Source organism: Excalfactoria chinensis, chromosome 8 (genome assembly GCF_039878825.1).
Source record: "Excalfactoria chinensis isolate bCotChi1 chromosome 8, bCotChi1.hap2, whole genome shotgun sequence".
Taxonomy (NCBI): Eukaryota; Metazoa; Chordata; class Aves; order Galliformes; family Phasianidae; genus Excalfactoria; species Excalfactoria chinensis.
This window is the reverse complement of record NC_092832.1, coordinates 25,332,313-25,354,767: the sequence shown is the minus strand read 5'-3', so window position 1 is coordinate 25,354,767 and position 22,455 is coordinate 25,332,313. Positions and strand designations below refer to the sequence as shown.

At 49.0% G+C, this 22,455-nt stretch overlaps 1 protein-coding gene across 20 annotated transcripts in view; it reads right to left on the bottom strand.

The window, feature by feature from the left end:
* The window catches only part of NFIA (nuclear factor I A), a 331,643-nt gene that overhangs the window by 237,630 nt on the left and 71,558 nt on the right, over positions 1-22,455 (bottom strand). For 10 of the 20 annotated variants that reach the window (XM_072343418.1, XM_072343424.1, XM_072343425.1 and 7 more), the window contains exon 1: positions 275-629. The exons of the other annotated variants lie outside the window; for them this stretch is intronic. In XM_072343418.1, the coding sequence (XP_072199519.1) occupies positions 275-301 (27 nt within the window). In that variant the 5' untranslated portion in view covers positions 302-629. Of the gene's footprint in view, positions 1-274; positions 630-22,455 lie in introns of those variants that run through there. 20 annotated transcript variants of the gene reach the window in all.

The following is a 22,455-nucleotide window of genomic DNA, read 5'->3' as shown; positions in this document are numbered from 1 at the left end:
GAGCGGCGCGGGGAGCGGCGGCGGCGCCGCATCGATCGCGGATGACCAAGCACCCGGCGGGGCGCGGCGTGCGGGGGGCGTCCCGCAGCCCCTCGGCTCTTAATTACGGCGTTAATAAGTAGGCGCCATTAGCCATGTGCCGACACAAATGGCCGTGCGGGAAAAGGGGGGAGAGGGGGAAAAGCAACAAAGTTGAAGTTTCGGCGAAGCGGCCGCGTTCGTGCCCCGGCCCCGGCCCCGCAGCGCGGCCCCATCGCGCCCCGCGGCCGCTTACCTGCGTGAGACAGAGCGGAGAATACATGACTGCTGCGGGGGGCTGCGGGCGGAGGTGTGCGTGTGCGGGAGAGAGGAGAGAGAGGGGGAGAGGGGGGGAGAGAGGGAGAGAGAGGAAAAAAAAAGAGAGAGAGAGAGGAGAGGAGGGGGAGCCCCGAGCCTGCTTCTTGCTTTCACATTTCCAACTCTGCCAAACTGCAGCCAGCGCGGAGCCGCTCCATGAGCTGAACTTTAACCCCGCCTCGACTTTCCCGCACTACGCGCTCGGCATGCCTGCCCCGCGCGCCGTTAAAGGCATAGCGCCCGCCGCGCCGCGCTGCGCTGCGCTGCGCCGCGCTGCGCGCCCGCTCCGCGCCCGCTCCGCTCTGCACCGCCCGCGGGGGCGGGGAGGGGCGGGGAGGGGGCTGCGGCGCTACCGCCTCCCTCCGCCCCGCAGCGCGCGGCGCAAAGTTTGGCTGCGGGAGAGAGAAGGGAGGGTTTGGGGGGGGGGGGGGGGGGACGCGGCGGGGTGCGGGGATGGATGGGGGCAGCGGGAGCGGCGCGGCCGTCGGAACTTTGCCGGTGCGCTGGCACTTGTCGTGCGGTGCTTAGTGCGCTTTGAAAATAAGAATGAAAATCAGAATAGAATAAGGATAAAAATAATAACCGGGGAGATGGGGGCGTGGGGGGGTTGGAGCATCGCGAACATAATTTCGGCTCAATTCCCGGCTCGTAACACCGCTCCGGAGAGGAGAAGCGCCTCCAAGCCCGCCCCGCATTGTTTTGGCAGCGGCAGCCTTTGGGGTTTTTGGGGTTTGGCCGCGCTCCAGCCCGCGCGCGGGGAGCCCCGTCCGTGTGTCCGTATGTCCGTCCGTCCCGTGGGAACGGCGTCTTCCCACCGCCGTCGCCCCGACGGCAAAGGGCGCAGCGGGGACGGCGCTAAGCTCTGCGCTCCCCGGACTGAAAATACCGTGGGGGGCTGCGCGCAGCGCTCCTTGCCGCCCCCGCGTCTGCTCCCCGAGCCCCGCTTCCCCGCGCGGGGAACTTTTCGTGCCGTGGGACGGCTCTTTGCGCCCTCTAGGTTTGGGGGTGCGACCGAGCGCTACGCGCAAAGCGCTCCGCAGCCGCGCAGAGCAACGCGAAGAGGGCGGGGGTAAAACGGGGGGGGGGGATAAAGCCAGGAACGCCGCCGCCAGGAGGGGTTTCCTCAGCGCTGCGCGGGTGGGAGCGCAACTTGGTGCTCTTTTTTTCCCCACTCAGCTTTTTGCTACATCGCAACATTCCTGCTTTGCTTTCCCTTTTTTCTTTTTTTTTTTTCTTGGAAATAGCACTTTTCTCTCTCTCTCTCTTTTTTCTTTTTTCCTCAATATTTTGTGTCTTAACGCGGAGGTTTCGGCCGCTCCGTCCCCAACTTTGGCGGAAAAGGAAAAAAAATAAATAAAATAAAATAAATCCCGGTTTAAAAAAAAAAAAAAAGCCTTAAAAAAAAGTGCGCCCCTCCCCCCGGGGGAGTTCAAACGTCGCAACACCCACCCCCGGCGTTGATTGGTCAGCAGGGAGCTACGTCACCCCGCCCCGACGCTCCCATTGGTCGGTACTCCGGTCCGTCCCTGCGCGCCTTTGTGCGCGGCCGCGGCTGCTCCAGCAGGCGCGCACGGAGCGGGCGCGCACGTACGGGCGGCGCTCGGGGGTGGGGGGGGCTGAGGGGGAGCGGGGGAATCTGCCGAGCTCAGCGCTTTTCTGCGCTCCTAGAGAAAAAAAATCATTAACGAAAAAATAAAAGGGAAAAAAGCCGATCCCCGCGCGCAAATTCCGCGCAACGCCAGCAGGTACCGGCAGTGCGGGGCCGGGCGCTGCCTGCGCAGGGTGACGCTTATTTTCTTTTTTGTTTCTTTAGTGCAAAAAATTGTTTTTAATCGCTAAAATAAACTTGAGCCGTTGGGAACCCGGAAGAGAATGGGCGCCGCAGCCAATTGCCGCCCGTCCTCGCCTCCCTTTTTTTTTTATTATCCTTTTTTCTCCCTCCTCCCCCCCTGCGGGGCCGCCCGGCGAGGGGCTCCGCGCTGCGACTTTACCGAAGTAACCATTTCTCCCCCCCGCCCCCCCCCCCCCCCCCCCCCCGTTCTCAATCTCCTCCTCCGCCTATTTCCTGAACCGCGATTTGCATCGCAGCCCGCCCCCCCACCCCCCCCTTTTTTCCCCCCTCGGCCTCCCTCCCAGCCCCGGGGGCGGTTCGGTAGCGCACTGGGGGTTCGGCAGGTGCTCACCTGGCGGCAGCGGCCCCCCCTCGGTCTGCTCTGTAGCACCCCCCACCGTGCGTGGTTTTTGCTCTACACCCTCTGCTGTGCGCACCCCTCCCCCCCCGTTGCTCTGCAACCCCCGTTCTTTGCACCCCTTTTTGCTTTGCACCCTTCCCCTGTTTTGCACTGCACTTTGCTCAGCACCCCCTTTTACTTGTTATCCACGGCTCTTTGCACGACCCCTAATTGCACCCTTTGCTCTGCACCCCTCTGCTTTGCACCTCCCTCCTGCTTTGCATCCCCTTGCTTTAGAGCATACACTCCCCCCTGCTTTCCTTCACATCCCAAGTTCTTTGCATCTCCTTGTATTTTGCACCCCGTTTGCTTGCAGCCCTATGTTTGTAAACCTCTGCTTTGTACCCCCCTTGACTTCACCCTACTGCTTTGTATTCCCTTGCATCATACTCTTTGCACCCCATTTGCTTTGCACCCTCCTTGCAGTGCACCCCCTTTGCTTTGCATCCTCCCTTGCATTTCACTGCACCCTCAGCTTTATACACCACTGCACCCTCCCTTGCTTTGTACCCACTTTGCTTCACACCCCCTTTCCCCCCTTGCACTGCATCCCTATTGCTTTGCACCACCCCTTGCATGGCACCCTGCTGCTTTGCACCTTCTCTTGCATTGCACCCCCCTGTTTGCACCCCACTGCCCCCCCCCCGCCCCCCGGGGCTGCTCCCAGCGGAGCAGTGCTGAGCAGTGCACACTGTACCCAGAGCCCCCGAAATAGCCCTGATTCCATCCCTGAAAGGATTTCCTGGCTTTGTGCGCCTTAACGCGCCTCGGCCAGCGCTGCAGAACAACGCTATTATTCACAGCTCCGAGGGTACAATCTGCTAAAGTCACTTAATAAAAAAAAAGAAGAAGAAAAAAAAAAAGAAAAAGAAAAAAAAGAAAAAAAGCAAACCCTTCAAAGGGCGTGAGAAATGCAGGCAAACAAACAGCGGTCTGCGCGGGTCCCTTCATTAGCAGAGCCCTGGAACTGGGAGCCCCCACATGTGTGATAACACTGCAAGATTGATGGGGGGGGTGGGGGAATAAAAGTGGGGCTGAAGGTTCATCACTTTTTTTTAACCCAACTTGCAGAGTGGTGAGCCCCCCCCCAATGGAGTGCTTTTAATGGGGTTTAATGACACAGAGCTGAGAGCAAAAACAGGGAGAAATAACCCTTAATGTTGGCCCCAACGAAGTGACCGCAAAGTTGGTCCCAAAGAAATGACCCCGAAGAAATGACTCCTAAGTTGGCTGTTGTTTTCTGTGGTCCCCTCGCGGTGACCCTCCCTTGGCCAGCTCTGGGTGGAGGGATGCGTGTGGCATCAGTGAAACCATCACATCCCTGTGCTGCACAAACACACGGTGAAAAGTAGCATAATGAGGGATTTCCACCATGTTATCAGCATACAAAGAGTCTGAGTGGGAGGGATGGCTGTCACCAGGAGGGATGGTGTGACTGTGGACGTTCTGGGGCAGAGGGAGGGACAATGGCCACGCTGTGCCCAGTGGTATTGCCACAGATAGGGGTGGCTGTGGGGGCTCTGATGGCAGAGGTGGCCCCAGAGATCAGTGTGATCCATCCCAATCCCCTCCCATTGGGGCCCTTGGAGCCACGTGCTGCCATCACACAGTCACAGCCATGGCACTGAGCCCCCAGCCAGGAGCTTTGGGCAGGAGCTCTGACCTCCACATTCTTAGGAGGTAAACTAAATCAGCAAACTAAGGGATGTTTTCAGAAGTTCTCACCTTATACTGCTAAATGTGTGCAAATACTACTGCGCACACAGCAATTGCTGCCTGCAGGTGAGTGGTTACACCAAGGCCCACACCCAGAAGTGCTCAAATTTTGGGATCCGGGATCCCCTAAGACACAGAAATGGGGTAGAGCTCAGCACTCTGCATCGCACTCCATCTCACTCACGGTGTCACCAGGGCTGCCATACACAGAGGGGCACAGACCCATCCTGTTGCTCTCAGGAGCGTTTTCACCCATTGTGACCACTGCTGGGGACCAGCAGGCACCTTGCAGCAGCTTCTGCATGGCATGAGTGCTGCTGCCACCCCTTGCTCCAGCAGTTGGCAATGTGCTGAGCTCAACCTCCAGCAGAGCATTGCACCAGCAAAGTTTGCAGCAGAGAAGTATGAGTGCAGTGTGCCCATGTGTATGCACAAGCACACAGTGCTTATTGCAGTATGGGATAGGCATACACTGTCATATTCATGCAGTACATTTCTCAAAAGGAAAACACTCATATTGTTGCTGCTTTCCATGGCAGGATGTTTTATATGTGTAGGATTTGCTTAGAAAAGCTGAGATTCGATAGTGACAACAAGGCTAAGTGAAGTTGTTTTCTAGGCGTTACAACATCCAGGTGATACAAGTTATGCCTAATGGGAACTGGGAACACAGCACAGACCACTCCACCTGCACCAGCAGCACAGTTTAGCCCTTGTTGCTGGACACAATCTCCCCAGCTGTGAAAACCAATCTGAACCCCACAGCAACCTACGGAGCAAGTCAGTTTCCCCCCACTTCTCTGTGCTGAAGCTCTGGGAGGACACAGCAATCCGAGGGCCTTTCCAGACAGAGCTGCAGTGCCGTGGGCTGGAGAGCAGCAGCCAACAGGTGTGGGTTTTTCACTGCTCCTCTGGCACAGCACATTGCAAAGCATTCCTCTGCTGATCCCCCCCTGCCCTTTTCCAAGGCAGGGCTCGGGGTATGGCTGAGCTCTGTGCTCTGTCCTGGCAGACTGAGAGTGGGGAGGTTTCCATCACAGCTTCTCCCAACTCCAACTTTTCTGATTAAAAAAAAAAATAAAAAATGACCCTTTTCAGCCTTAAATGAGGGATTCTTCAGTACAGGGTGAGTTTGTAGGAAGGAGGGACAGGAACGAATGTGGTACTTTAGAACCCCTCCCCTTTGTCACTCACTAACCTCAATGTAACTAAACGAAATGAAATCGTAGCGATTAAGAAGCGATGCACTTCAGGGACGATTGGGAACTTTTCATGTCTCTGTATCACTGCACCCCACTGGTGGGGGGGGATCAGATGAAAGTTGTGTGCACCCAATGCACAAAGGCTGCACACACCCAGACGTGCAGCGGAGCCGCTGCTCACATCCCAGTACTGCACAGAGCTGCGCCCCGTGCCCAGAGCAGCCACAGCCGCGTGCTTCAGAGCCGGAGCTGTGCGGAGCAGCGCTGCAATTCACGGCGCTGCCGCACTGCGAGCGCTGCCAACTGCGATCCCCGGGACGGGCACTGTGCACTTGCACCGGGGCTCCCGGAGAGGCTTTGGGTTCGGTTGGCTTTTTTTGCCCAAGTTTTCTTACAAGGAATTCAGTGGAGGAGCGCGGTGCGGGCTGTGCCGTGCCGTCCCTATCTCTGCACGCAGGGTGCCGGCAGCCAGGTGAGCCGTGGGGCGCTCCCATCGGGACGCACAGGCCCGGGGATGGCTGGGGCTCCTGTAAAAAGCCATCCATCGCTGCTCCGCTCTCGGGCCGGCGGAGCAGAGGGACGCGGGGAGGTGCGGGCGCTGGGTGGATTCCTTCCATGGAAAAAGGGAAAGACCCCCCCCAGCCCCGCTCCTTCTTTGAACGCTTCCTTACAGATATTCTATTCTTTTTTCTCTCTTCTGATTCAGATCGTGGCTAAATATAGAAGCTCCGTCGCCCCGCAGCTGCTCATTTGCAATTTGTTCTGCGCGTAAAATCTCTTAATGCTACAAATAAACTTCGGGAAAGTTACATCCCAATAAACAATGAGGTGTTGTTTAAAATTACACGTGCTGCTGTATTATTAGGTCTCTACCGACACTGCAATTATCTCCGGGGCTGGCGGGACCGCATTAACTGCTCGCTCAGATGCAGGAATAGCTGCTGCATGAACCCTCTGCCATTTTTATGAATGGAAAATATTTTAAAGGATCTCTTCCCCTCTCCCCTTTGTCCCCGCCGCAGAAGGAACCCCTCGCCGAGCATCTTTTTCCACGTCACTTTAATAGCCGCATACATCCTCCATACATCGCGATGCACCACGCGCTGCCTCCCCGCTCCCCCCCGTACGGGTACGGATGGGATTAACCCTCGGTCCTCGCTGCAGGGGACGCGGCGTCCGTGTGTGTCTCCCCCCGCGGCTGCGGATGCTGTGAGGACAGCGCCCGGTGGGTGCCCGCACCGCAGTGCCGGATCGGGGACGGGAATGAAGCGATGGGAGTTCGCTGCTGTGGGGCTGGGGGGAGGAGGTCGGGGGGGTGGGGGAAGGGTTCTATATCTTTTTTAGGGGGAGGGGGGTAAATAAAGAAAGCTCGCAACCTGCCATTCCTGCCTCCTCAACCGCTGGTGGAGTCAGTGGTAGCCTTTGTCCTCTGGGGGACGGGAAAAGGAAAGGAAAAGGAAAAAGGAAAAAAAAGGGGGGGAAAGAAAAAAAAAAAAAAAAGCAGCAGCAACAACAACAAAAAAAAAACCAAGTTAAAATAAAACAACACAAACAACAACAAAAATGCGAAAAAGAGCAAGGAGCGCAGCCCGCGCAGGTCCGGCCGCGCAGCTCCGCGCAAATCCCGCGCAAGTCCCGCGCTGCGCCGCCCCCGGCCGGGGGTTCCCCGACCTCGTCCTCTCTGCTCTCCTCTCATTTCCTCCCCCCACCCCCCGCTTTTGCCGCAGTGCCGCCCCGCAGTCCCGCTGCTCACAGCTCCGCTCCGCGCCCGGCGCCGCGCACATGCGGAGAGCGAGGACTGGGGCGAGCCGGGAGCCGCCCCCCCGGAAAAAAAAAAATCAAAAAGAAAGAGAAAAAAAGGGAAATAACCCCTCGAAGGCGGGGGCTGACAGCCAGGGCGCGGCCCGGCCCCAGCGCAGCCCGATCGGCACCGGGGAGTGGGGAGGGGTGAGGGGGAATCGGAGCCATCGCGCGTCCGCGCCGCCCCCTGCTCCGCACTGCCCCGCACTGCCCCGCACTGCCCCGCACTGCCCCGCACTGCCCCGCACTGCCCCGCACTGCCCCGCACTGCCCCGCACACACAACACACATGCACATATGCGTGGCACAGCTATACATATGCACACACGCACACATACACACACATAGCACGTATACACACACACACACATACATACATATACACACTTGCACACACGCATGCAGAGCACATATGCACATCTGCACACACATGCACAAGACATGCACACACGTGTACACGCACACATACACACAGCACATATACATGCACGCACAGGATATATAAGCACAGCAGACAGACATGCACATGCTCACACACGCACACAAATGCACAGCACATACACACGTGTCATAGTATCACAGAATATCCTGAGTTGGGAAGGAGATATAAGGACCCTCAAGCCCTACAGGAGGTTGCTGCAGAATCCTCGCTGCCACTTCTTGTCCCCAGACTGCTCTGTGGCCATCAGATCTTATCACTAATAGCCATCAGCTGGGTTGAGGCTTTGGCCTTGGGACATCCGTGCTTGGTCTCTCCCTGGGACTACAGCACTCTTCCAGCCACTTCCCTCTGCATCCCTGGTCACTAAGGAACAAACCCTGCCACAGACATGGGGTGGCACCCTGTGACTGGGGGCCAGCACCTGCAGCTCTGCAGTCCTCTTTCTCCCCCGAACACACAGCCCCAGCAGGTGCTCACCTCTCACCCCACAATAACCTCAATGCACAGCAGCATGAGGCCTGAGCCACTTTCACTGCAGCACTGAGTTTCAGTATTTACCCACATGTTGAATCCAGGGAATGCTTCTAGGCTCACAGTACTGCCGAGCCCCAAACTTCAGTGTGTGTTTACCCCACATCTGCTTGGCCAGGTGGGACACTGACACCCCAGCCACATGTCCCCAGCTATGCAACTTGTGTTTCACAGCAAACAGCCCATAAACCTGCTCTGAAAGACACACAAAAAGCCCATAGGAATGGGACTGGGTTCCAAAAGCACTACAGCAGAGCACCGCACTGCTCCCCAGCACAAGCAACCCGTACAGCCTGAGGCCGTGTAGAGCCGCGCCGTTTCCCAGCAGTGCTCACAGGACAGCTGGAATTCATATCGGGGTATTTTTAACGTGCTCTTACAAATACTTTGGCATACGCCTATCCCACTCCTTTTAATGATGTTGACTTCATTTCCTTTAATACGAAGGAAAAATGTGACACCGACAGAACTTAATTAAATTAATAAGAAGAAACAATAATAAATAACTCCAGTTTGTTGCTGCGGGGTTGCAACACAGGGCACAGGAGTTTCACTGCTGGAACATCACCACCCCACAACCGGGCTCAGCGTGCCCCTGGCTCTCTCCTTGCCCCACAATGCAGCACCACAGCTATTTGTAAACCCAGGTCCGCTCAGTCTGGGCTCTGTCAGCAATCCTAGTGCCACGTGTGAATTTATGCACACATCCATCTGTGTGTATTTGTGTGCACACCTGCGGACACGTGTGTGTCTGCATGTGCATGACAGGTACATGCATGCAAATGTGAGCGCATGACTGTGCGCACATACGGTCAGAATTGTGCATGTGTGTATGCATGTCAGCGTGCACAACTGTGCATGTATGAATGCATGTCTGCATGCAGGATTGTGTACATATCTGTGCACGTCAGTGTGCACGCAGCCAGGCACATCTGTGCACACACTTTGCATTTCCACGTGCTTTCATGCAGGCACTTTTATGCTGTACGTGTGCACGTCTGTGGGCACGCATGTAGCAGTGACTGTTCACGCAGACCCGCACGCTCTCGTGCCCAGCCGTGCATGTTTGCTCGCACGTCTGCACGCTCCGCACTGCCCCCGCTGCCCCCTGCCCAGCGCGGCGCGGCCCGGCACAGCTTGTGGCGCCCCCTGCAGGCGGGATCCCGCCGCCGCCGCCTCCCCTCGTCCGGCTCCGCGGCCTCGAGGAGGGGTGGGGACCCGCCGGGAGATAAGGAGCATTAGTTAAAGCCTCGAAGCAGTGGCGATGCGGGTTTCCCCCTCACTTTCAGACGGTCGCACGAGTGTGGGAACAGGGAATTCAGATGTACAAGCGGGGTGGAGGAGAATGCGGCAGGCAGGCAGGCAGACGGCCCCAACCTGCCCAGTGAGCTGCGCTCTCCCCTCATCTGTCCGTGTCGGCCCGCTCTGCCTTGCCCAGCGCGGTCGGGCAGCCCCTCAGCCCCTCTGATCTACCCGCCTGGATGTGCCTCTTCCCCCTTCCCGCACCCCACAACAGACACTCCTGGGCCACCAGTAACGTCTGTGCAGCCAAAGGCGCTCAGCTGGACCACCAGTGTTGGTAGCTCCCAGTGGTGTCCATGAGGCACCACCTCCCATGCAGACATCGGTATCAGTTTTAGAGAACAGGCAAATCCTGCACTTCAGATTGTGTGCACAGATTCGAGAAATATTTTCCTTTGGCTTTTTGGGAATAGAAGTCTCAAACCTCCGTAGAAAAACCCTTTTCACACCAAGTTTCAGCCTGGCAGTGGGCTTTGGGACATGCTCTACAGAAATGCTCCGAGGCCACCTCGTAGGGCTGACTCGCTGGTGTTCACGAAGTGAAATACACTTTTTTTACCTGCCGGCCCATTTTTTTTACCCGTGTAATAAAATATGACACTAGAGGGCGGCCTGTTAATGTAATTCACTAACGAAGCTGCAGCGGCTGCAGATGGAGACGCGCAGTCCCTGCGTTGCGTCGCTGTGGGGCTGGAAGCTGCCCGGGGCACCTTCACCCCCTGAGACAACCAGCAGTGCTGGGATGTGGGGAGTGCCTCAAACGTCACACCAGAACCCACAACAATACGTACTGCTATGAAATGCGATTTGCTAACAGAGCAGCAGAACTTGTGTTACGAGCTGTCCTTTTAGCACTTAGTAAATCTGGGAGGAGAAAGTGGCTGAACTGTCCTCTCCGCTTCCCAGCGCCCGACCCCCGTCCTGCCCCAAACCACTGAATGCTTTTACAGCTAAACAATAGGACTGCAGCTACAGCCTGCTTATAGGGACAGCGCTGACGCTCGCTCGAATCCAGTCCCGCTGATGGCTCTGCACAGCCTTCCCGTGCCCAGGGAGGTCTCCTGCGGTTGCAGAGCCCAGTCTCCTTGTGTCAAACGAGGCTAATATCTGCATGCAATTAAATAAATTAAAGGTTCCCAATATTTTTAGAACACCAGACTCAGTATGCATCAGAAATACCAGGTATTATCTAAGTGCGCAGTGATGTCATTACTAATATTTACATTTTGTCCTGCCTGGCAGCAGCGATCTCCTTGTTGACAGCAGTGCCTTTTCTCCTCCCCAGTTTTAAATCTATGCCTCAGCTGTGAGCCAGCAGGCAAAGCGATGCGGTCAGACGGGACAGAGGAAGAGTGAGGATGTGGCTCCCAGCACCGTGTGTGTGGGCTGAGAGCCGTGGCACTGTGTTGCTGCACGTGGGATGTTTGGGTGTTTGAAGGCATCCTTGCAGCTCGCTCTGCAATGGCTTCAGTGCCCTGAGACTATCAAAGGCAGCTCACCATGTTCACTGTGAAATGAGGGGACGTTTTAAGCTGAACTTCAGTGAGACTTTCTTATAGTCTCGAGCAGAAATTGGCCCAAAGTTACAGATGGAGAGAACTTAAATTAGTGGCCTCTTTCCTGAAAACTGATATTCCTTAGCATTTAGCAATAACATGTCTTCAGTTTTTGCTAAATTGCAAACGAGCAATTAATTTTTCAGCACTTGTGCAGAATACTTTAAAAATGGAAACATGAAAGTCTTCTATTAAAATGAAGTTGATAGTATGCACCTGCCACTAATGTACTGTACACTGTGTCTTCCACTCATTATAGTGATGATTTGGGTTGAGATCAAGAGTCATATAGTGAAAATCACTTCAACACGTGCCTGTTCATATGCATAAACTCCTGTGTACCAGATGGCAAAATATAATGACATCTTAAACAGCTAATTGCATAAACCTTGTAATGCAGATAATTGCCGAACCAAAGTATGAGTTAATAATTTCCCACTGTATTGCCTGGCTTGACACTAATTCTAAAGGAAAGTTGTGACAATTCTAACACACTAAAGTTCACCAAGCGGTAATTAAAACTAGCACTTAAAATCATTCGACTTTCAAACCCTTAATTACAATTCAGCGGAATCACTTTGTAGAAATCTAACATTTATAGTTACATGATAGCTGACGTTTCATCACCGTCCCTTTCATGGTGTTCTCCTAAGGCACGCTTCAGGAGGCACGGAGCTCTCTCTGGAGCTGGAGGGTTGCAATGATTTCCGTACCTGTGGTCACTGGGAAGCACTTGGAAAGCAGAGGCCACGAACAGAACACACACAAGTGCTGTAGTTTGTTTGCAGCTCACGCATGGCAAGTAGCCACTCTTAATCACCTGATGATATTAATATAGATAAACAATGAGCCGCTACTATGAGGAGTACCAGTTTTCAAGGAGCGGGTGCAAGGAATAGTTTTGCTTGGGTTTATAACAGGCACAGACAGGCCTGTAACACATCGTTGGCTGTTACCCTACACTGAAATAACTGCCACGGGATAGAAACAATAAAGAATGGAAATATAATTAATGGTAGTAAATACAATTTTAGGAGAAATAGGCCTTATAAGACAAACCCAATTTCTTTCTTTGATGAGGCGCATCAAATAACATGATGAAGGTAAAGACTGAATGATAAAGGTCAATGAAAAGATGCGATATTCATTTTTTATGGAGATTAGAATTAACACTGTGTGATATTCTGATCAAAAAACATTAGAAATAGCAACAGAGCATGCACTAATTAGATTAGGAATTGGCTAACAGCCTGTTAAAAGCTAGCTATGAATCAGGAAGCGTTATCAAATGGGAGAGTTTTACCAGGATCAGCATCAGGTCAGATGCTAGTTAATGTTTTCTTCAATGAGCTGGATGTAAACACTGTAAATTCACAGCTGATAAATTTGAGGATGACAGGAACATCGCTGGAGTGACAGACAATGATGAGAATGATACTCCAAGTGATCTCAATTGCTTGATGAGCTGAGCCCATTCAAACACAATTGGTTTTAATACAGACAATATAAGATTATGCAGTTTCTGGTGCTCGCAGTTTTAAAAGATTGTTGGAAAAGTGGAGAGGATACAGAAAAGAGCCACAGAGAGGATTTCAGGGCTGAAGGAAGTGCTTAATGGTGAAAGACTTAAAGCACTCAATCTGCCTGGCTTACTGGAAAGAAGACTGAGACGTGACATGGGTATAATGTGCAAGGATGTATCTGTGAGATCACTCTGGAAGCATCTGCTAGATATTGATGAAACTCTTAATCTTTCAGAGAGGAATGGATATCTGCAAGCCAGTCGAGCAAATTCAAGAGAGAAGTTAGATTTGAATAGCAAAAATGGCTGAAGGCTAGCTTGCAAGGCATAAAGTAGATACTGTGGTTTTTGACATTTTCAAAGTACACCAGAAGAACTGCTGTAATCAAACACAAGTTAATACACTTAATGCCGGCGCAACAGCACACAGTGATTTGTAGTATATCAAGGGACTTTCTCTAGCCTTCAAAGCTGTGAATCTATGCACATCAACAGAAATGTTTCTTAAGTGTTTGGGAGCGGGAACGTACAGCTGTGCAAAGGACTAATCAAGTAATAACAAGTCTAACACATTTCATGGGCTCTACAGACACAGGCCAGGTGTGCAGGTATAATACGTTCACGTTTCTGTAATAACAAATTATTTCAAAAGGTAAGGACTGAGTTTCCACACAGATGTGGAGCCACAGGTACAGCACTGAGAGGCAGCCCCACGCTGCAGACAGGTTGCCCCTTGCTGCCTGCTGGCTGGAAGCAGCTGGTTCCTGGAGCCTGGTGCCTCTGCTCTCCAGTGAAGGAGAAGCAGTGACTGCAGCTCAGGGAATCTCCTGCCTGGAATTCTCTTTTATTTGCAGTGTGAATAACAGTCCTGCATCAGAGCAGGTCACAGACAGAATGCTAGGCTGGAAGTTCACCCCAGACCTCTTTCTCTGAAGCCATACTGCCTCAGCAATCGATCCCCATGAGAAAATGCTGATAGTTCCTTGTCCTGCTGCTCACACAGCTTCTTGCCTCTGTGACCTTACCCACCTGCCTCAGCAGTTCCCAGACATGTATCCTATGCATCCTTTGCTTTCTACAAACATGTTTCTCTCTCCTCCCTCTGAAAAGCTCAAGAACTGCCATAGCCATGATCAATCATGAGACGTTTGGAGGCTCTACAACACCACCACACTGGTCCTAGCTCAGTGTATTGCAGAAGGGAGAGGAGCAGAGGCTTCATCTGATTTCCTTCAGCTGCAGCATCTTCTTGGGGGCCTTCTGCCTAAATTCAGACAATGTGCAGCTCAACTTTGCCTGAATACCTGCTAGGTGAGGTGAAAGCTGGGATCTAAATGCTATAAAATCAAAAAGCATAAGCTGATTCTGTGTAGGAGGTCAGAGTAAAAGCTCAGCACAACCCTTTCTGCTCTTAAGCATGTTAGCCCATGAAACGTTAACTACCAGGTGTCAATTGTTTCTACCAGTGTTACAGATGGAGGTGGCCAGAGATACTGGTAATTCAATAAAAAGCCAAAGCAAAAAATGACATTGAGCAGCATTATTAAATGGTAACTCAGATGCAAAAAGTTGGGAGAGCACAGAAATATCAGTGACAGCAGAGCCTGGACAGCTAGATGGTCTCAGGGACTTAGGCAGGGATTAATCCCATGGCTGCTGACCTGCCTTTTTGAGCTTGCAGAGGTGCTGGCAATTAACTCTACGTAGGAAACTGTCCCACTGATCAACTCAGAAAGTTAAAATGAAACACGAGCTGAAATGATTTGCTGGGAGAGGCGCAGTCTGAGGGATTTCTTTATCTTTGCAACATCTGTCAGATCCAGGATGAGGTGGTATGATATGAAGGAGACTTATTTCTCAGGCTGTGATCATAAATTGGTCTTCTTCCTTTCTTTCAATGGAAAGTGGTCTGATGGGGATAGTTTATCTTCCAGAAGTGAAACTCTAGAAAACAAGACAGAATGCATTGTCATATCTCTTTACTTCTGTGAAGTTAAAATTTCTAGATACCTACTATGTCAATATAGAACAAAAGCACTTTCTGATGATAGATTTGATCAAAACAGATTTAAGAAATCTCACGAAAGCATCGTGCATTCTGACTGTTAATAATTAGGGTGAATTTATCTCCAGTGCTTCCTTCCTGAGCAGCGTCCACTAGCATTCATACAACACCAATGTAATACATATTCACCAAACATGAACATAACTCAAAGTATTCCTACCTGGCCATGACTGCCTGGTACTGTCCAGAAGAGTCATCTTCTTATTTTCTTCCTTCCTTTCTCCATGATGTTTTCAGGAAAGAGTCGGCCACCACATTTTAGATTCTCCTAGAACTGCATGTCTGGATTTTCCTATGCATCGTATGTGTCCTGATATCCTCACACATTGGAGACAGACTGAAAGATGTGGTGGTCGGTAGATAAGATGCTTTGGGAAAAAAGGTGGGCCCCCAGGTTCAGTTTTCTTATGATTTTGGAGCATTTGCCCCGCACCACTGCTGATAAAATAGCCTTATAAAACACAGTATCGCGTGGGAAGTGGAATCAGCTTCCAGAACTGGTGAAAAGTAACTTGAGATCTGTCACTTTTCCAGATGAACATCTGGCAAGTGATTTTATTTACTTTGATTTCTAAGACCCTAAGGCACCTAGAGATCAGAAAATAGTTCATTCTGTTCCAAAAAGAAATGCACCTTTCTTCTTAGCATCAGTTCTCAGAATGTTCTTTCGCGTACCTCTATCGCCATGTGTAATTACTTGCAGGTGCCAGCTGGAACACGATGCCTTTTGTCTTTTCTCAAGTGCTTTGGCCAGCACGGACCCAACAAGCTTGGTTTACCGTGATTAATAAGTTGGCTATTGGTCAGTGACCATTGGAAAAGGACATCTCACAAGATAAGAGCTTTCACTGTCAGCCTTATGGATTGCTTTGCCTCAGATGTACCAGAGCAGTATTATTGCTGGAACAATTTGCACCTGAGTTTGAAGCCAGTGAGACACACACGGACATACAGACTCTGTAAGAACTTCCAATTCAGGTGGCTGATGGGCACCAGAACAAGGAATAGAAACCAGTGATTGTGATTGCAATTAGACTTGATTTATACATGTTATTTACTTATCATCCACTCCGTATTCCACCAGTTTAGGTTGTTCATATGGGTTCTTATCACCATCCTAAAACCCTCCAGCAATGTTTGCTGTCTGCTCTGTTAACTGATGATTTCATTGTTCATTACACCTATTTATGTGCAACTGTCAGGAAAGGTTTTGTTCTTTCATCTAAGTGTGAGACCGGTACCCTCCAAACCACAGCGGGATTTCCAACTAGGCAATGGCTTCAGGGAAAACCCTGAAGTTTGCCTGCAGAAAGAGAACAAGCTCTTTAAAGATTTTTGTTGCCCAGCAGAATGGCTGCCAGAGGCTTGTCAGGTAGCAGGAAGCTTTTCCCAGCGAGATTCTGCAAGGCCTTGACATTTATAGGGTTGCTGTCAGTGTAGCATAACCTCAGGAGCATCATTATCACTGACCTATTGCAGAGCTGCCACCATTTCATGTACTGTATCCTTCAGCAGAGCAATACTTATCAGAGCTTTTCTTAACTCACTCCTTGTGAGACCTTTCTGCCATGTCCCTTATTTTTGTAATAATAAAAGAAAGAAACAAGATTTTTAGGGATTGGGGTAAAGTTCTTAGCCCTTTACATCTTTCAGTAGCTCCTCTTGTTTTAAGTAGGCAAATGATGTCCCTCAGCATTTATTTATGCAGCTGCAGCGGTCAGCACTGGTAGAAGCAAGGAGGTATTTTGCAAGCTGTGACTGCTGTTGCTCTGGGGGACGCTTTCTTCTGACAGAAGAGGTGCAGAAGTACCTGGAGCTCCTGGTTGCCGGCCCCTTGCTGTTGTGTCATGCTGATGCTCTCCTCTGAGTTAGAGAACTCAGCAGTGATCCATTTCCAAAAATCCTGGCCATTTAATTTCTAAAGACTAGTTCTTGTTTACTCTGTAGCACAGCGAATGGATTCTAACACTGCTTTTATTTTCCTGTTTCGTTTTTGACCTCCACTATGTGACAGGTTCTTTAAATTATCTGATTTATCCACAGCATTCTTCTAGGTTTCTCCCTGTAGATTATTTTACTGTGGTGACTGAAGTGATGTCTGCATAGCCACTCACTACCTTACAGAGCTCCCACTGGGGCTCTTCACACATCCATACATGGTTGCAGCTCCCACTAATGCTTCCCAGTGGGACTTAATGTATGAACACAATTTGGGTTCTGTCTGGGGCTCCATCATAGACTTTCTGGGCAGGATGGTTGGACCTCTGCTGGTCAGTTCTTATGGAAATGAATGTGAAGCTGAGATTTGAAAATCTGCATTTTACTTTTGTGTACCTATTTTCTGCATCTTTAGTGGTTCTCATATCTCCAGGCTCCCCACTATGCTGGTATTCACATGCATATAAGTTAAGCAATGACAGAACACTTCCCGTCACAAAGTTGAAATCTTCAATATGTTTTGTAAAACTAATGCATCTTGTGCCATCTGTAATCCCACTCCACTGCAATTCGGGGACATGCAAATGTTGAATCATTATTATTTGTTAGCCATAGGAAAATAATGACTCATTTCAGAGTAATTCGTGCTGAACATGTGTCCACATCTGAAAGGGGAAACGATCAAGTCAAGATACAGTCTGTCAGTTTCTTCACTCAGGAGGTTTTCTGCCTTTAAGCCACACCTGGGAGATTTTTAGGTGGATTTTTTTATTATTATTTTAAGTGTATGATCCTTGGTGATGTTTGCTGAGCTATAACTCTGGACGCACTAGGGACCAATGAACTGAAGTAAAGCCAAACATGGGCAGGAAGCACTGTATTTCAATACCAGCCTCTCAAGAACAAATTTACTTAGTTTAAATCTTCACTTTCTACCTCACTGTATGCTTTCTGGCTTGTTTTACTGGTCCTAGAAGTGTGAATGTGCCAATAAAAGAGTAACATGATATGACAGTATCCGTTTTCCAGAAGATCTGGCCTCAAGTCGAACTACACCACGGGCAGAGCCTCATATAACAGCTATATTGAATTCAGTCCATGGGCACTGGGACATGCTTCTGAAGGCCAAACCATAGGCACAGCTCACGAAAAAGCCAACTGGCACATTCAGCAAGTTCAGCAAGTGGTAACTCACAGTGCTTTCTGTCACCCAAGGCTGCCCAACACTTCCTGTTTACAAAGTTGATTTTCAGCGCTCATAACTTCACCAGGTATTAGCAATTAGAGGACATTCCCCACACTTCATGTTTTTGTCAGGCTGATTTCTTTCCGGAATTCTTTTCATCCGAGCCAATTCATCTATCTCTAAAAAAAAGGCACTAGAAAAAAAATGTTTCAGTGTTTCTGGCAGTTTGTCCTTGAAAAGCCCTGTTGACATCATGGACTGAAGCAATAACTGGGAGATTGGCCTACATCAGCCATTTCTTAAGAGATGCTTCACAGTAGCCTTGAAAATCCATCAAATCTGAAAAGCCTTTACAAGCTCAGAGTTTGCACATGCTCAACATTAAGTTGCTAAACTCAGTGCAGGTTTTATAGGGAACTGGTCCCACTTGGGTAGCACACACAAACCTGTCTCACTGCAGGGGGTTGAGAACCTTGCCCTACAGCCTCCCTTCAAACATTTCCCAACTCTTGCACTCTCGATCTTGCACCCCTGCTGGTGTCCTGTGAGCATCTCCCCTTTGTGTGCAATGGGGTGTAATTCACAAATCAGATAATGAGTTAAAATGGCCGTACCCTCATTGCCTAGTAGGAAGTATGTCCCTTAACTGGTACTAATGGATGGCAGCCGTTAGTTACTCTTACATTAAGGTGCATTCATATTGAAATTTTATACTGACGTTATAATGCATTTGATTAAAATGCAGAAGAATTATGCGTTAGATGTCATGTGGCTGGATGGAAGCATAATTTAGCTGAGTCTGCAGATGCAGTCATGCAGGTGTTTCTGTAATTCCAATTCAGTTGGTGAGACTGTTGATGTTCAGTGGCCCTCAAATCGCATAACCATCTGCAGTTCAGCTCCTTGTGAAAGGAATTCCTTGGGTTGTTTTTTGGTTTTTGTCTTTTTTTTTTTTTTTTTTTTTTTTTTTAAACCAGATACGATCACTGGATTCCTAAGTAAAATTCTTGTGGGTTAGACAATATTTAAATGTCAGGTGTTCTGCAGGGAGGGGAGGTGCTGCAGACATCAGGCGCTTCAGCTGTGCTTGTTAGCTGCACAGCTAATGGAAGGAGAAGTGAAAACCTGGGCTCTTTGGGGGAGCATTTCCCTCACTTCAAGAAGCACTGTGCTTTCTTAATTGGGAAAGAGTTGAAGCCTGAACTGTCTCCAATTTGTGGTTTTCGAAACTAAATCAAGTCTGGTCCTATGCACCTCCCTATAAAGTAGTCACATACCTGAAAAACACTTCATGCCAGAGGTTTTGTAGTTAGATTCACATTTTCTGCTTAGATCCATTATTAATGGACACAATTGTATCAGCTACAACTCCTGCCACTTCCAGTTTTCATAAACACCAAGATGATGCCAGTTACATTCAGCGCACAGAGAACTAAGCCCAACACTTGGGTGGGTCCACGAGTGTCAGCAGCAGTTCCCATGTACTTAAAGACATGCATGCACACAATTTCTTTGCTAGACTGAGGAAATCTCGAAGGCAGGAAGATGTGATGGAGTGTAAAGGAATGTAGGAAGGAGGTACAGACAGCAGGGACACGGCTAGCAGGAGCAGAGCTTCCACCACAGTGCTGCTCATGGGGTAACACAGCTGCTGTCCTCTCCTACAGTGATTTCCAGTCCATGGGAGCCATCCTTCCAGCCTGGGAACATCAAGCACTTGCCTGGGATTTGAGGCAGGATGACATTAACTTTTGGAAGTTGATAGACTTTATGTCATTGGAACGCGCTATGAAGTAATCTAGCTAATGTGCAGTTTTGTCTAGAAAATCTCCGAGAATTGAGCACGGTTCGAAAGAATAAAGCAAGTCAAAATCACAGACTGTTTCTTTTTTACCTCAAGGGTCATTGTGTTTATACATTTTGAAAGAGTTACCGAACTAATTTGTAAAAGACTTCTATTTTATATACCAAGGAAAAATAAAGACCTCACAAGATTTTCGGTCCGTCAGCAACATATGGAAACAAGAAAAATCTGTCCTCGGTTGCTGAAGTATTTATTTATCATTGAAATCCCAGACATTTGCATTCAATGTAAGGGCAACGCAAATCTTATGTATAACCTCCTAGAGAATTCGGTTAAAAGCAGTTTTGGATACCTGTAAGTAATTATGCTATCACATTCTCTAACGGATTTAATTCGGGCCAAGTAGCAACTACCGTATGTCCAAAAGATAATGAATTAAAGCAATGCTTTGGCATATCCCCTTTCTGAAATGTTAGCAGCCTCTCAAGTGACTTGAAAAATAGGCTTCAATAAATGGACAGGAAAATATATGCAATTAAATTCAATCAATAAAGCTGTCCTTGACCAAAGTCCAAACATTAAAAACAACTCCAATTGAATTATGAGAAATCCTTTTCTGATTTTAACTAGATTAGTTTAATCACATGTGCACCAAAGTTGTATGCCATTCCTCAGTAAGTTTATGGAAACAAAAAATCAACGCACAGCTCTGCCTCCTGCTTCAGCTCAGCCCTGGCTTCTCCATAGAGGAGAGCACTGTTCTAGAAGAGCCATTTTCTGTAACAAGGTCACTCGTTCAGAGGAAAATGGCAGAGCAGGGTCCCAGGTGACTGCCATAGTTACCAGCCTTCTCTCTTTCACTTCCCTACAATTCCTCATCCCCATACTACAAGGGCCCTTTGTTTCTTCTGGGAAAACAACATTTCTGAAATCCTGAAAAGCAACTCAAAATGTGAAACCTCCTCCAGATCCCAACTAGCTAGAAAACTTTGCTTTTTTTTTTTTTTTTTTTTTTTTTCCCTTTTCTTTCTTGTGCTTTTTCTCCTATCGCGATATAGCCAAGGATAAACACTGTAACAGAATCAAAGATGCTCAAAATTATGAGACCACGCATAGGTACAAACCACAGACATCATTCCTTCACAAGAAAAGAAAAAAAAAAAAAGAGAGAGAGAAAAAAAAAGCAAATCAGACACTGATAGAGATCAGGCCTTTGCAACATCAGATATCAGAAGAACCTTCACAAATAACCATGTAAATACTCAAATCCTCACTGAGATTTCTCAGCGAGGTAGGAGCATACCAACCAGGAGGAATTAGACAATTTAAGACTTAGTATAGGAATACCTAACCCTTTTCCCCTTCACCTTAAGAAAAGCAGGAGCTACCTTCCTTCTTCTCTTCCCCAGGCACGTAGGACAGCTGGCAAATGATTTCACATAAACCAGACAGCCATCAGCTGGTAATCACAACCCAAGTCTACTGACTGCGGGAGATCTGAATGAATAACACCTGAGAGTAAAGCATTGCTAGGTGAGCTCTCTGAGCTGCCTTGTACAATGCAAGTATTCTCTTAAATTTAGAGCAAAACCAGAATATTTGTTTATTTTAGAGCTGATATTTTAGCTGCAAAGCACTTAAGATATGAAAAAGATAGATCTGGGGAAATAACTCATAAGTAGTAATGTGTTTGTTGGATTTGTACTCTTCAGAGACTTGTGGTTTTTCTGCAATTCTTTCCAAAACCAAGGGAGAATTACGATAAAATGGTTTGTCTTGGATAAGAGAAAATGCATCAGAAGCAAAGTTATTTCCTGCCCTATAACAGGAGAAGTAAAGCATCGGAATGAGAAAGAGGGAGTGAAGCTGTTAGTGGTAATGGCTGCAAGGTTCAAGACTTGCCCTGGTCTCGTTCCTCCTCCACTTGCATGAGCAGGAGGGAAAGTCCATGAAAACGGCCATGCTCATCCTCAGTCTGTGACCTCTAGTGTTCCCACAATGACATAACTTTGTAACTTGTCTACAAAAGAGGCTCAGCTCAAGCCATCCATTACTAAATTCAAGACACAGCTGGTTGCAGAACGTGGAAATCCTCATATGGCTGCAGCAGTTGTGCTGAATTCCACAGTCATTTGTCTGCTTGCTTTGGAGACACATCCTGATCTTCAGAGGGACACAGACCCAAACATTACAAAACCTAACCATAGAATAATACGAAAGATTGCAATAGGAGTAATATCACAAATAAAAGCTCAGTGCTGGAGTTACGAGGTGGGAGAACTTGCTCTGCTGAGGTCTCCTGCTGCCTTTGTTTAGATCAGATAGGCTGGTAATTCCACAGCATGTCAGGAGCCCAAGCTGACTAGTAGGACACCTGAAAAAGGCAAATACCTTCCTGCTGACAGCAGAACCTCTGCCTTGGACAATCTCTAGCTGTTTGCACACATACTGTGAAGCCCAAGAAGCTTGCATTCCCTTAGCAACCAAAGTTGGCACCTGTGATATTTGTTTTCAGCGACTGACACCAAGAATTTGAACTTACATCTGTTTTACTGAGTTATGATAAAACAGTACTAGTAACTGCAAAAAACAGCGCTAATTTGGACAATACTGTCCAGATAATTTGCAGCTTGAGGCGCCTGTAATTTCATTTCACATATATATCATTTAACGATATGGGAAATCACACAGTAGAGGAAGATGACAAGTCTTACACAGGCTGGATCTTGACAGCTTGACCTATTCCCAGCTATAAAACTTGCTTATGTCGAAGTTTTCCTAATGTCTTTTATAGTTCATTTGTGAAGGATTGTCCACCTGGTGC